Source organism: Acartia tonsa, chromosome 13 (genome assembly GCF_053477335.1).
Source record: "Acartia tonsa isolate MP-2025a chromosome 13, ASM5347733v1, whole genome shotgun sequence".
Classification (NCBI taxonomy): Eukaryota; Metazoa; Arthropoda; class Copepoda; order Calanoida; family Acartiidae; genus Acartia; species Acartia tonsa.
Window position 1 is genome coordinate 6333411 of NC_137272.1, and position 14022 is coordinate 6347432.

The 14022-nt window shown below is 32.5% G+C and overlaps 1 protein-coding gene across 2 annotated transcripts in view; it reads left to right on the forward strand.

Moving 5' to 3' along the window:
• Positions 1–14022, forward strand: part of LOC145334962 (uncharacterized) — a 55846-nt gene that overhangs the window by 9841 nt on the left and 31983 nt on the right. For both annotated transcript variants that reach the window (XM_080180598.1, XM_080180599.1), the window contains exons 5-12: positions 1347–1448; positions 2851–2935; positions 3336–3418; positions 4648–4743; positions 5462–5555; positions 8615–8718; positions 9517–9597; positions 10201–10236. In XM_080180598.1, coding sequence (XP_080036724.1) covers positions 1347–1448; positions 2851–2935; positions 3336–3418; positions 4648–4743; positions 5462–5555; positions 8615–8718; positions 9517–9597; positions 10201–10236 — 681 coding nt within the window. The remainder of the gene's footprint in view (positions 1–1346; positions 1449–2850; positions 2936–3335; positions 3419–4647; positions 4744–5461; positions 5556–8614; positions 8719–9516; positions 9598–10200; positions 10237–14022) is intronic.

Sequence of the window (14022 nt, forward strand, 5' to 3'; positions counted from 1 at the left end):
ATTTTGATAACAAGAATGTAGGTTAGGAAAAGTATATTCAGTAAGGCTGGGCTGTTTATTACACTAGACCCAAATTTTTTTTTATTGATGTTTTCTTTTTTTGTTGGCTTAACAACTTTAAGTTGAGTGTTCAAACGTTTTAAGCACTAATTTTAATCTGCAGAAGGGTAATTTTATGTATCAATTTATAGGCCATTGTCTTAACCCTTCAGATAATCTTTTAATAGCGGAGTTACCTTATAATTCGAAATTTCCGTCTGTCTAAATTATTTTCTCAGGTCATATTTTTCGATAGATGACGGATTTTTGTGAATATTATCTAAAAGGAATGAGCATCCAGTATATAATTTACTTTGTCCGTTGGTCTGTCGGCCATGCTTCAAAAGAAATCTATGGAAAACATACTTAGACAAAATACAACTTGGGTAATAATAGCCAAATAAATAAAATTATATTGTTTTATTTGTATTTCGCTGTCCTAAATTACCTTTATACATTTTTTTTAAAAACAAACAATAGAATTTATAATTTATATTGGGTAAACTGTCTGTAACTGGAATATTTAGCGTCATGTAATGATAGTGGATATAAAATAAACTTGGATATTATGACAGAATTAAATTGTCGTCAATATGGACATCATTTATGGTCAATTAGTTCAACCAGTAGGAGAGGAAGGGTTAAAGTAGGTGGATGGGGGCAATCGTTATTTGAGTCAGCTAGAAGTTTCACTTTATTAGAGTACATAAAAATCTGGAACAACATCTAAGTAATTATATCGATTAATTGTACCATTTTAAACACTAGCGGCTGCGCCCCTAGCCTCTAGGGGCTCTATACCGAAGGAACATGGAAGGGTCTAAAACTATACCTAACTAGGCTTTTTATAAAAATAAAATAGCCTAAAACCATCCCGAGACCCATAAGTAGCTTCACTGACCATATTAGTTCAGCGGTTAGCGAGATCCCTAGCTACAAACAAAAAAAGGTTACTACTTTATATATTCGTACTTCGCCGCGAGCCGCTAGGGGCTTCGCCCCAAGATGTGATGGGAAGTTCAAACCCAACCCAGTTTTGTTTTTGTTTTGTGCGTTATAATCTTTGTAATATTTATTTAATACATATAAGTGCGACAGCTTTTTTTTCTTCTTTTTTTTCCAAAATAGCTTTAAACCACCACAGGACCAGTAGGTATATTCCCTGAAGAGTAGAGCCCATTCGGTTCAGTGGTTACCGAGATCTTAAGCTTTAGGCGGACAGACAGACGGACGGACAGACATCAAGCTATTTTGTATTATAGATAAAAAATAGAGAACCCCTCTTAAAAAATATTTTTTTGTTTTAGGAGCTGTTCAGTACCCCCCGCATATCTCCTGGGTACCTGGACCACCCTTCACCTCCCCTGAATCAGGGGGGTCATATGGCATCCACCTCTCCCCTACATCAATCAGGAAATTTGATAAAAAAAACATAATCATAAGATTTATAAAAAAATAGAAATAAAACTTTTTTGGCATCAAGGGAAAGAATATGAAGTAATGGGTTTCGTCGTATTTTCACAGTAAGTTTTTCTTAATTTCTAGCACCTGCGGGCTCTAAACCTACAGGGGCAATTTCCTACCCCTACGGGGCAATAATTAACATTGACATTTACTTAACCTAACCTAAAATAACCTATCAAAGGTACTGCGAAAATACGACGAAACACACTACTTTGTTTTCTTTCCATGATCCCTTATTTTGCGTCTACAAATCACTACCTAGTGCTTAGTTTAAAATAATTGATTTTTTAGAATTAAGCAGTTTTTAATAATCTATTGACAATAAGTTATGTAATAGCTGACACAATAGCTTTGTTATAATTATTTTAAAATTGATTAATTGTACAGTTTTTTGGCACCTCGGGGCTAAAAAAACTAGTTTTAATCTTATAAATGTACATTCTATATCCGCGGAAAGCCGTTTATAATACGATGCGAGAAATAACTATTCTCGTATTCATTCGAATCCGGTGGATAGGAACCGGTTCTCATTCATACGAAAAAACTATGTCTCGCATCGTATTATATCCAGCTTTCTACGAATATAGAAATGTACAATCATAAGATTAAAACTAGTTTTTTTTAGCCGTTGCCTTCGGCACCTCGGGGCTAAAAAAACTAGTTTTAATCTCATAATTGTACTTTCTATATCCGCGGAAAGCCGTTTATAATACGATGAGAGAAATAACTCTTCTCGTATTCATTCGAATCCGGTGGATAAAAACAGGTTCTCATCCATACGAAAAAACTATGTCTAGCATCATATTATATCCAGCTTTCTACGAATATAAAAATGTACAATCATAAGATCAAAACTAGTTTTTTTAGCATCGAGGTGCCGAAGGCACCGGCTATAATTGTACATTCTATATCCGCGGAAAGCCGTTTATAATACGATGCGAGAAATAACTATTATTGATATTAAATTCCATAATTTATCCACTGAAGGGTAAACTAGAGACCGATTTCAGCCTTTTTTCTCAAAAAATTAATTAACAAGGATGATAAGATCCATAAAAACGAAGTTTTGAAATGAAACAGTAAAACAGAGATGGTCCGCTTAGAATATTGTATCTAGTTGTCCTAGGAATCAATGTTCTAAAATCAAATGAATAGGATGATTATATCATACAAAAAGGTATTTTCTTTCTTTACAAGGACGTTTAACCTAAATTTTTTCCTTTAGTGAGAATGTGGAACAACCCCTAATAAAGCTTAGACGTCCTTACATTTTTAATCTATTCATGCTTAAAAGCCTTTGAATTAAAAACTTAACCATACAAATATCCTTTGTTATCAAGTAAAAGTTCAGGTGTTTCAAACTCTGTAAACGGTCATCAGCTTCCAGGCATGAGCTGTCTCACTTCTGGAGGCCTTCAGGAACCTCATTCAGGTAATCAGGCTCTATTTTATTTTAGTACATCTGGAAAATTTTTATTGCATATCACTATGTTACATTTAAATTGAAATATTAAAAAAGGTATATTTATATCATGACTATTAATTTAAATGTAGTATAGATCTATACCCAGACAACTACCTGGATCCCCCTGTTAGTTACCTTTTTCGTCTTATACTAAAGATTTCTTATTCGTTGGCTTAACAACTTTGGGGACTTTCATTGAATTTTGATTGGTTGGTTTATTAAGTGTTTTAAACGTTTCAATCACTAATTGTAATCTACAGAACGGGAATTTTGTGGATCATCATTTGGGATGTACTCAATTTATCTGCCATTGTCTTATCCCTTTAGCCTAATATTTTAAGATTACCAGGTATTATATATATTTTAGGTTTACATGGTATGCCCTCTCCCTCTGGTAGTTTTGAACCAATCAAAAGGGATAGAAGTTATACGTGGCCCAGGGTTTTACAGGTAAAGAACGTTTTTAAAAGGGAAGCTTTTCTATAATTAGGGTCGGTCCGTATGTCCGTCCGTACGTCCGTCCGTCCGAGATAGATAGCTTTTATTCGTTAATTTAGGCATGTTAGAATTATCCTATCGATTTCAAACTTTGCATGATGATTCCTGTAGTAGTTAGGTACGATTTAGAAAGCGTAGCAACTCTATAATCATTACCAGAATGTCTGTACGTCCATTTTAAACATGTTGATTTTTCTAGTTTTTTAACAGCAAATTTTTATGTGATCTAATTATCCGTTTGATCTGATTTTTGTATATTGATTCCTGGGATAACAAAGAACAATATTTTAAGCAAAGCAACTCTATAATCAAATCCTAAAAATGTAAGTATGTCCATAAACTCAATAAACATTATCCTGTATCAAGAAGTTTTTCAACAAATTTACTTACAATTTTGCTTCGACTCTTATACTTTTATATTCTGATAATTCAGTTTAGACACAATACAAGTGTTAATGTCCGTTTGTCCTACCGTTTCAGTGCTTCGCTTTTATGGATGTTGTCATCCTTGTTTTTTCCAAAAATCATCTGAACTAAAGTTCGAGCTAGAGTTTAGAAGTGTTTTGTATTCCTATTAAATATATAAATATTATTTTTTTGCCTTTAGCTTAAGATTTTGAAAACTACTAAAAAGATTTAGTTCTCAATTTTAGGAGAGCTTCATACAAGTCACGGGATAGTTTTATATGCAAGTCTTTTTATGGTTTTAAGCTATTTTTATCAAACTTTATTTATGCAGAGCTTATAAACATAACATAAAGTATAACGTTGTCTGTCTGTCCGTCCATTCGACTGTCTGTCTTACTTTTCAGGGAACATATTTACCTATGTATCCTGATTTAAGTTATTATTGTGGAGTAGGACAAACTTGCCCCCCCCCCTCCTTTTAAAAAATGAATAATGATGAACCGTGTTGAAGGGAATGACGTACGAACATATTTATGATTGATGATTATAAGATGTTATTTTAGACAATCACTGACGAAGCAGCTTATAGTGCCTAATTAACAATGACGTCATACAATACAAATGGCCAATGAAAGGCCAGTATGTATATGTACATTTTAGAATTGGTCCATAACAATTTATACTGGCCTATCATTGGTCATTTGTTTTGTATGACGTTATTTTTTATTAGGCAATATAAGCTGCTTTATCACTGACAATATTCTTATTTCTAGGCTCAAGGGTATGGTAGTAATCTGATGGACACCGACACCTCCGAAGAGCTGCTGCTCCTCCCAGAGAAGGTAGAACCCTTCAACATATCCCAGCATCAGGGACCAATACTTAAATAATAATATATTGTTTCAGGGAGGGATGGGACATTTGAATGTTTATTAAACTAGTTCCTCAAAGTTTTATTATAAAGTTAGCTTAACAACTTTGGGGACTTTCGTCGAATTTGATGGGTTGGTTCATTAAGTTAAGTCTCCTAACGTTTCAACCAATAATTGTAATTTACAGGGAATGTATATTAATTTAGCAGCCATTGTCTTATTCCTTAAGACCCATGGTTAACATTATTAACTTGATTCTTTTTTTAAAAAGTTTATTTTCAAAATCTTGTATTGTCTCGACACAAACCTCGTAAATAGCACTGCGGCTTCTATGTCAGGCGTTTAGCGTATATAGGAAGAGGAAGGGGTTGGCCTATACCCATAGATAAAGGTCGTTTAATCAAAAGGTTGGTTGGTTGTTAAATGTTGTCTTGAATTCTAAACGACTAAAAACAAGCAGGGACAATGGGTTGTTTATTACAATAGTCTCCAAAGTTTTAAATATCGTTTTCTTATAAGTTGGCTTTGGGGACTTTTATTAAATTCTGATTGGTTAGTTCGTTTAGTATCCAAAACAGTCAAACAATAAATGAAATCTACAAAAGGGGTTTACATCAACTTATCGGCCATTGGCTTATCCCTTTAGATCCCTTAAAAACAAGACACATACAAAATGCAACACAAAACTACCAAATATATTTAAGTATTGGTCTTACAGCTTCCCCCCTTCACCTCCCCATCTTCAACGAGTGGGGGGACAAGTTCTTACCTTCCCCTTTTATCCGAGGAGATGCCGTATGAAGAAAAGGGTAAGCTTTATATAAATAAAGTAACAATGTCTGTCTGTACCAAAAATCTCGCTAACCGCTGAACCGATAGAGTTCTTCTTTACAGGGTATATTATCTTAGGAAGGTGTATAACTATTATAGGGGAGGTTACCACCACCCTCCCAAGAGAAATCGCCAAAAATTGCCATAAATTACCAAAAAATTCAGTGAAATACTGGTTGCGGGGTAAAAAATGTAGGACTTTTATTAATTAATTAAACTTTCTTTAGAGGTTGCTTTTTATTAACCCTTAACAGTCGGGCCCCTTGCCGCACCTTAATTAGTCGGGGGGGGGGGGGGGGGGGCGTTCAACGCCCCCCCTCATTATCTCAGTTCCTATTAGAGCTAGAGGACTAAAATTTTTTGTGCAAGTCCCCTGTGTTATGGTGAATTTCCGACCTTAAGTAAGTCAAGGTCAATTTCCGCTTCCTTCACCCTTTTATTTAACAACCTTTGTTTTTAGGTCCTTTTTTACTTAAAAATTTCAAACGGCTGTAATTTTTTTATTTTTAAAGCTAGAAGAAAATTTTTTTTTGCAGAAAATGTTTATTTTATTTAAATTTTATATTTGAAATATCAAAACATAAGTTTCAGCGGCCGCAGCTGTACTTGACAGCTGCCAGCCGCCGCAGTCGGCGGTCGGCGGGAAAACGGCGGCGGATCTTTATGAAATTTTAATACATTATGTAGACATGTAAGAAAAGCTTAAGTTTAAAATTTGAAGTCTCTAAGTAAAAAATTGCGGCCACAGGAGCATTTTAAAGATTTCTGGAGACCTGGAGGATCAGGACCTGCAGGATCATACCTGGAACCTGAAATTGACTTGAACACCTGTATTTAATATGAGGATGTACTACTAGAGGATATTTTAGTATTTTGGTAAGATAAAATGCTTTGTTTAAATCAAAAACAAATTTTTGTTCTTTACCTGGATGACCCTGCCAGGTTTGCTGGCATCCTGTGCCCGCAAGGATGGAGATATTCAAAAAATTTCAACTCTCAGTTATGTGTCATACCCATACTTAAAAAGTCAAGCAGTTTGGGCTCTTTATCTTTCACACACATAAAATGAGATAGAAAAAACCGGATGGGGGGGCGTTCAACGCCCCCCCCCCCTCGACCGTTAAGGGTTAATTTTCGCAGAATATTATAATAAAAACATCTATTTACATATTAGTACAACAGCGTTACTTTTTTGCTATTGCCTTTTTTTGCGAATATTTAACACGATGCAATGCGGATGTGATAATGTGCGGGGTAATTGCGAATATTAAATGATTCTCATTTATTAGGGCTCGGCATCCGCGCGTCAGCCGCGCCGAAGCCTCAAGTTAAAACCCGTTTGAAAAGTATTTTGAAAATATGGATTGCCATATTATGATTCGTCTATGGCTTACAGGCAGCTGACTCGTAAAAAAAGAAAAAGAAACCACTTTTACAAAGTTTCCCTAAAAAGCCAATAATTTCTTCTAAAGAAGTATGTTTTACTCAAAAAAAAACAGACCTTTTGCAATTTAAATTCTTATTTTAAGACATTTTAAAAAAAAAGATCTTTTCAACAATTTGATTCTTTTCCTCATAAATTTAATAATTAATGCACTTTTATATAAATGTACTTTTCGTAACTAAATGCACTACATTAAGATGCTAATAATTCACATATGTATTTTGTGTTCAAAATTTGTAAAAAAAATTTGATACGCATTTTTTTGTGCGACCTCCTTAGTGATTTTAGATGAAGATTTTTTAGGGGCAACACAAGTGTGTTAAAATTGTATCTTTTTAATATTGGAAAAAATTGGGACTAAAAGATTTTTTTTGTTTTAAAGAGGGGAAGGGGGTGGGTATTTTTTCTCGGTCTCCAATTACATTGAAATGTGATATAAGGTGGTTTCCCTCAAAGTACCTATCAAGCACTATTTAACCTTTGGCTACTTAACATAAAACCAGGTATCTAAAGGGATAAGCCAATGGCCAGTAAATTGGTGTACAACCCCAATGATGATACACAAAATTACCCCTTCTATAGATTATAATTATTAATTGAAGCGTTTGATGTTAAAAAACGATATTATAAGAGTTTGGGGACTAGTGTAATAAACAGCCTATTGTCCCCTTTTTATCTCTCTCTGACATAAAACAATCTATTTGCCTTGAATTAAAGTGTGAAAAAAAGATTTTTACGCCCCTTATTTGTTCGCATTTTATATGAATACCCAGTATTAATGCCCCCACTGGAACATTTTTACGGAATTATTACAGGCGTAATAAATACATCTATAGGCATTTGCATCCCTTGCTAAATTTATACAAACTATATTTTAAATAATAATAAAGTACAATTATCTCTGTTTGTCTGTTTGCTTGTCTGTACCGAAGGATCTAGCTAACCGGTTCATTTTATAGGGTAGCTTCCCATAGGTCCTGGAAAGGTTTATAACTATTTTGGGGAAGGGTACCGCTACTCTCTCAAGAAAAATCGCCCCTAGAAAAAAATCAAAAATATATTTGATTTCACTTTTACAAGTTAGGTTAGGTAGAGTTTCGTATCTCCTATGGTAAGGGCCAAGTTGAGTTAAAGCTCCACTGGGGTATGAAAAGGGGCTAGAAAAATATAATTTTTGGTTGAAAAGTTTAAACACTGCTAGTTTAAAACTAACATACAAGAATTATTAAAGTAACCAGAGCATAAAATATTATATATCATTGATTAATTTTTTATCTGATGTATTTTACCATAAACCATCTTCTTTACTTTTTCTGGAAATTTTCCTCCTTGTTTTAGTTAACTTACAATTCAGAAGCATTTACAAATTCTGTCTTTTATTTCATATATATTTTACCGCATTTTTAGTTTTTAAAATCATTTCTTAGGCCAGATATAAAACATCAAAAGATGCTAATATTCTATTAAACACATTTAGATGTTGTATGCTAACAAATTATCTGATGAATATAAAGTATTTATCTCTTATAAAAAGTTTTTCACTTTACTCTTATTAATTTTCGAGGATTTATATTTAAAAAAAAATTATTTTAGAAGATATAGTACCCGATACTTCGCTAGCTAGCCAAGGACTCAAGGCTAAGACAACCAGAAGAAATCCATGGGGCAATTACAGCTATGCTGATCTAATTACACAGGTAGATTGTTATATGGATAGATGGATGGATAGATAAATATATGGATAGATGGATGGATAGAAAGATAGATGGATAGATAGATTGATAGATAAATAGAACGGACATATGCACTCTTTAGATGTCAATGTAGATAGATATATAGATGGCTGTTGGATATATAGATGGATAGACTGGTGGATAGATAGATAATTAGAATGGATAGATAGAAACTTATTTCACAATGGCAACATTGTTTTTTAAAATTTATATGTGTTTTTGTAAACAAATTTACACTGTTTATTACACCAGTCCCCAAAGTTCTATGATAACGTTTTCTTGTTCGATGGCTCAAGTTCATTTAGTTAAGTATCCAAACGTTTCAACAACTTATTGTAATCTACAGAAGGGGTAATTTTATGTATAATTATTGGGGATATACATCAATGTATCAACCATTGTCTTATCCCTTTAGATCCCTGTATAAGAACAATCATAGCTGTCATATCCGCATGACCATAATATTTAAATCAACATAGCGACTAACATTATACACTAATTTCATCACACTTGTAAATGTAAACTATACTGAGCTGGATCTTTAAATCATTTTAGTGGTGAGCCAGATCGGAGTGCGCCGAATTTCAGCCAATCACAGCGCGGCATTTCATAAAATGCTGTGCTCTCATTGGTTGAAAGTTGGCTCACCCCTATCTGGCTTACCACTAAAATGATTTAAAGATCCAGCTCTGTTCTCCAAAGTGTTATAAACACAATCTTTAATTCGTATCTTTGGAAACTCTAATGCTAATATTTGTTCAGGCAATTCAAAGTAGTCCGGACAAACGGCTGACACTGTCCCAAATTTACGACTGGCTCATCAATAATGTTAATTACTTTAAGGTAAGAAGTAGATGGATAGATGCAAATCTTGAATGTATGTCTGTCTCTCAATACAAGGAACTCGTAATATTATTCATTCGAATCTGGTGGATAGGAACCGGTTCTCATCCATACGAAAAAACTATGTCTAGCATCGTATTATATCCAGCTTTCTACGAATATAAAAATGTACAATCATAAGATTAAAACCAGTTTTTTTAGCCCCGAGGTGCCAAATAAACTGGTTTTAATCTTATAATTGTACATTCTATATCCGCGGAAAGCTGTTTATAATACGATGCGAGAAATAACTATTTTAGCGTTCACGGTCAATTTAAACCCATAGGAGTAGCATTACCATGTTAGGAACAGGTTTCAACATCTATACCTGACTTCTATGAATAACTGTTGGCTAAATCAATGTTATAATTATCTGGAACAATAGGTATATATGATTATGCAATGCGTCGTAAGAAATTAATGTTAAAAAAACCTATTATCCCTATACTATTTATTCAGAATTAAAATATAGTGTTGAATTCAATTATTTGTTATACTTAAAAAAAAGTTTGTTTTTAAATGGCGGAAAACTGCCCCATTATCAATAATTTAAAATTTTTTAAGGAGCGATCTGATGTGCACACCTCAGCGGGTTGGAAGGTAGGAGTTAATATATAGAAATTAGATAGATAGATAGATAAATCTGATGTGGTAGGATTCAATAATTTAACTGTCCGCTTCTGTCATTTGTATGTCTGTATGTCTGTGCTATATATATTTATATGGTCCATTGACCATCCTGGCGGCCACAGGATCCATCAAAAAATCTAGATTATCATTCAAACCACACACACAGAAAAAATGATTAAATTTTTATAACATTACATAATTTTGCCCCCTAGTAGATTTAAAACAGATTTAAAATCGTACCAAAAATCCAATTGTGTTTTAATAGCTTAAAAAATTCTCGATATACCACTAAATTAAGTGGCTTAATAGATATAGAAAGATAGCGCTATATGTCAGGGAGGAAGGGGACATTGGGCTGTTTATTATATTAGTCCCCAAAGTTTTATAACAACGTTTTTTTATTTCTTGAATTAGCTACTTTGGGGACTTTAAATGAATTTTGATTAGTTGGTTCATAAAGTTGAGTGTCCAAACGATTTAACCACTAATTATTATCTACAGAAGGGTAGTTTTATGTATCATCACTGGGGATGTACATCAATTTATCGGTATTTGTTTTATCCCTTTAGATCCCTGGCTATGTTGTACTTTGCATGCAGAATTACATCTGTATTTAAAGTACACAAAGTTTGATTATTTATTAAGGAAAAGAAAGCTACTCCAAATTCATTTTGTGTATTTAAAATTCTACTCTTCAAAAGCAGGAATCAAAAGGGATAAGTCAATGGCAGATAAATTGATGTACACATCCAATGATGATATACAATAGATTAAAATTATTGGTTGGAACTTTGAAACACTTAATTGTTGGAACCAACCAACCAATCAATATACAGTAAAATTACCCAAGGTTGTTAAGCCACAATGAATAAGAAAACATTCTTATAAAAATTTGAGGAATAGTGTACTAAATTAATACTATTATTACAAATGTGCCTGATATTTACATCGGCATTTTTTGAAAGCACATAAAAATACAACGCTATATCGTTCAAATAGGTATTCAAATAAATTAAGTACTCGTCTAGGAGATAAGTACAACTAAATTATTATCGGAATTCACTTATTTTTCTTATCCTTTCAAAAATAAGTTGATAATCTTTCGATATTCAAATTCTATCTCTAAAACTAGCGGTTACGCCCCTAGAAACCTCTAGTGGCACTTTAAATGTTTTTTTTTTTTGTTGCGTTCAAGTTTCTACGATATGTTGCGTAAGAGTCTCTTTATACGATACCTCGCAATGTTACGGAGGAGTATCTATAATTAAAATGAAAATTTCGATGTATTATTATTTCTCTTGGGAGGGTGGTGGTACTCTCCCCCAAAATAGTTATAATCCTTCCCGGGACCTATGATAAGCTACCCTGTTAAGGAGAACCCGATCGGTTCAGCGGTTAGCGAGATCCTTCGGTACAAACAAACACACAGACACACAAACATCCTGTTACTTTAGTCTAAAGCTATTAAGGCTTAAAATTGAAATAATTTAATTTTTGATAAGCAATATTAATAATATTTTTTTCGACTATATGACTTCAATAAAAGTGGTAGTAGCTGGCATAAAAATGTTCTAATACGTATACTATTTTATCTTAATGAAGTCTTGCTTTTTTCTTGCTTTATTGTATTAATTTTTTCCTGTTTATATTCTAATCGCATTTTAAAAAAATTTTTATTTGAAGCTAATCTTTGAATGTATGAAATTAGGAGGAAAAGCTCAATACTTAAAGTAATTATGATGTAATAGCCTCAAGATATAAACCACATGTTTTGTTAAAGGATTGGACTCTATATTCTAAAAAGATATTGTAATAGTTCTATTGCCCATTTTAATAGTTATTTATCGCATCGTATTATTAACAGCTTTCCGTGAAGGCACAGGCTATCAAAAATGGTTCTAATATTATGTGATTCAACATTTTCATTTTCGTACAATACTGGATATAATACGATGCAATACTCTTCAAGGTGAGGAAGGGGAGGGGGGTGGTTCAGTTACGTGAAAGGCATTGTTACAAAGATTTTCTGAATTTTCAAATATCACAAAAAAAGCTACTTTTTTGTCCCAAACATGAAGTAACATTGATAATATAATAGGCTAGCATCTATAAATTTAGTTTATGATAAATTTTCTGATAAATTATTTGTGTTCCTAATTTTAATATGATTGCTTTTTATTCTTTACATAATATTTCTGGATAATTAAACTATTAAATATTTTATATTATGAATAGTAAATGCATTGCTTACTGGGGAGGGAGGGGACAATGGAATGATTATTACACCAGTCCCCAAAGTCTTATAATAAAGTGTTATTTTACGTTAGCTCAACATTTGGGGACAAAAGTGAATTTTGATTGGTTGAATAATTAAGTTGAGTGTTTAAACGTTTCAGCGACATATTTTAATCTACAGAAGGGGTAATTTTGTGTATCTCCTTTGGGGATGTACATTAATTTATTGGTCATTGTCTTATTCCTTTGGATCCCTGATAAAGTGTGTTACCTTTTTTATGTTTTATTATTATTTGGCCACAACTTGGTCAAAAATGCTCACAAATCAGACCTTTTTCGACCGAAGATACTCAAATGGTTCCTTTACAAGCCCAATCAATCACTTTTAAGATATCTTTATATTTCAAGAAAAATTTATGAAAATACTAAAAAAGTATATATATAATATATATATTTTATTTTACATATATTTAATTTGAGGCCTGCTATATTTTGATTGATAATTTGTAAATAATTAAAGTACATTTAAACAGGGATCTAAAGGGATAAGACAAAGGCCGATAAATTGATGTACATCACCAATAATAATACACAAAATTACTCCGTCTATAAATTACAATAAGTAGTTGAAGCGTTTGAACACTCAACTCAATAAATCAACCAATCAAAATTTACTGAAAGCAAACATATAAGAAATCGTTATTATAAAACGTTGGGGACTAGTGTAATAAACAGGTCAATGTAACCTTCCTCCCTGATTACATATATACATATATTTAATTGGTACATTTGAATGTCCTTTTGACATCAGCAAAGCTTTTGATTTAAAATTAAATTAATATAAAATACTTTAAACGTCAAATTTCCTCTACTTAAATTCAATTTAGATTCTTTTTAGAATGGCTTTATAATCATAATTTTAGATTTTTCTAGTAACTTTTTTGTTACTTTAGCTCAAGATATCTAAGGTGGTTATTGGTTATATCAATATAAGACTACTAGCGGTTGCGCCCTGGAATTATTATAGCCTAAAACCATCAAAAAACTTACATTTAAGAATATAATAACCTGGATTTCCTAAAATGAAGAACTCAATCGGTAGCAAGATCCTACCGAACAAAAACAAAATCCTGGCTACTTTATAGATTGGGATAGTAAAAACATCAAAATATGATTACATTACTCATATTTCACCTCCCACATCCCCCTACTTATCATCAATAAGGCAAAAAATCTGAGCACCAGTCTAAATAACTAACTTTTAGACTCATTAAATTGCTCCAAAAAGATACATTAGTTGCATTTTCAAATGTCTAACAATCAATCTTCTTAAGTTTTAATTCTGGGTTTCTCTTACTAAATCTAATTGTTTCCAGATTCATATTATTACTCATAGTTGTCTATATGTTTGTCTATCTTAAGTATTTTTTTGATTTCTTTTAAGATATTGTAATGCAAATTTTATGTGTTAAAAGAAAATTTGTTTTGAATACCTTTTTCATTTTGCATCTAAAAAATGAA